At 57.2% G+C, this 1763-nt stretch overlaps 1 protein-coding gene across 1 annotated transcript; it reads right to left on the bottom strand.

The window, feature by feature from the left end:
- Positions 1–442: 442 nt before the first annotated feature.
- Positions 443–1478, bottom strand: LOC123174929 (ethylene-responsive transcription factor ERF109). The gene has a single exon (XM_044590113.1). It carries the CDS (start codon positions 1364–1366, stop codon positions 569–571), a length of 798 nt encoding a protein of 265 aa, XP_044446048.1. The 5' UTR covers positions 1367–1478; the 3' UTR covers positions 443–568.
- Between the last annotated feature and the right edge of the window lie 285 nt (positions 1479–1763).

Raw genomic sequence — 1763 nt, 5'->3', positions numbered from 1 at the left:
AACAAGTGAAATTGCATGCATAATAATTTAACTCATTTATCTATCCTGGCTGCTAGGCATATATATGTCATATCAAATATACGTTTTTTTAGTGATGCACCAAAAGAATGAGAATTATGTTGCAAAAGGAAATCGCTTTCAAGTGCACCCGTTGCCATCTTGGTGTCCCATCCTAGAAATGAATCCAAAGATCAACAAAAAAGGCCGGCGCGCACGGGGCACGGGGCATCCTACAAATTTACGGGTTACCATTGAAGATGCTCTAATCTGGGAGTTAACAGTTAGATTAGGGTAAAATTACTGTACACATACGCCACCCGATTCTCATACCAATGCGCAATTGTTAGCGTTAGTTAGCAGCAGAGCTCGTGAGTAAAATCCGTTTAGTTCTTCGACCAACTTTGTGTTAGATGTTGCAATTTTACAGTGTGGTCTCTTTGGCTACGGTTAAACACAACTTTTCCATTGATCGGGTGGCTATTTACAACCGAAGTTAGGACGCGTGCTAACCAGGATCTAGGAGCGTCGTACATGTGTGTTGATTGATCTGCTGCACACTGACAGTAGTCTAACTGCTAGGTAGCATTTGTCTAGCACTACAAATAGGCACCCAATCGTCTCTGTCCAAGGTGTTGTCGACCGGGAGCAGTAAGCAGAGGTCGCTCTCGTCCAGCTTCATCAGGTCCACCAAGCCGTCCCAGAGCAGGTCCCCTGTTTCCTCCTCGTCCGCGCTGCGTGGCGAAGGCGAGGGCGAGCACGCGTCTGACCTGGCCGCGGCATTGCCGCCGCCGCCTAGCTGCTGCTGCTGCTGCTGCTCGGGGAAGGGGAAGTTGAGCTTGGCGCGCGGGCCGCGGAACTCGACGGCCGCGCGGTCGTAGGCCCTGGCGGCGTCCTCGGCCGTGTCGAAGGTCCCGAGCCACACCCGCACGGCGCGGCGCGGGTCGCGGATCTCCGCCGCCCACTTGCCCCACGGCCGCTGCCTGACGCCGCGGTACTGGTTCTTCTTGTTCCTCCGCCTCCTCTGCGGCCCGCCAGCCGTCGCCGCTCTCGGCGCGTCCGATGCCGCGGCCGCGCGCCCGGCCTCCGCGCCGAAGAACTCGCACCCGAGGCACCCGTCCATCCCGCACGCTGTGCACGCCTCCTTGCTCGCAGGGAAGAAGAGGTCCGGCGCCGGCGTGGTGTACCCGGAGACGACGTGCAGCAGCGCGGCGACCATGGCGCTCTGCTCCTGCTCTGGCGAGAAAACCCTGCCGGCGAACGGCAGCGGTGGCTCGGCGCTCGCGGAGCTCGGGTCCTCGAAGTGGCAGTCGAATCGGATCATATACTCCCGGCTCTCCTCCATTGACGCCGAGAGGCTGAAGGTCATCTCTCGCTGCCGCTGATTGCCTGATTGTGTCTTGAGCTGAGTAATGACTGGGTGTTGTCTGAAGAGGGAGCTCTGCAGAGATCGTCTGTGTCCGTCCTGGAGCTAGGTGGTGATGGTTGTTTGAAGTGAGAGGCAGGGGAGATATATATATATGGTCCGGTCGACGTCGCAGGGGACGCGGCGCATGCAGAACAGAGGGACCGACCATTTTGGATTTTGGATGGGGGCTAGCTCAACAACGCGTGCGAAACGTGCGCGTTCGGGGGCCTCGGGTTTGTTTGTTGGTTTTGTTTATTATATTCCGGTATTGCCCTCCAGGGGAGGGACAGCCGAGCCGAGCCGACAGCCTCAGCGTGTGGACGCCAGCAGTGACGCTAGTGAAAGAAGAGTGGGATCG

This window comes from Triticum aestivum, chromosome 1D (assembly GCF_018294505.1).
Source record: "Triticum aestivum cultivar Chinese Spring chromosome 1D, IWGSC CS RefSeq v2.1, whole genome shotgun sequence".
In the NCBI taxonomy this organism is placed as follows: Eukaryota; Viridiplantae; Streptophyta; class Magnoliopsida; order Poales; family Poaceae; genus Triticum; species Triticum aestivum.
This window is presented reverse-complemented; position numbering and strand designations above follow the sequence as displayed.

Coding starts and splice junctions, on each gene's coding strand:
- LOC123174929 (XM_044590113.1), bottom strand. CDS start 1,366: ATGACCTTCAGCCTCTCGGCGTCAATGGAGGAGAGCCGGGAGTATATG.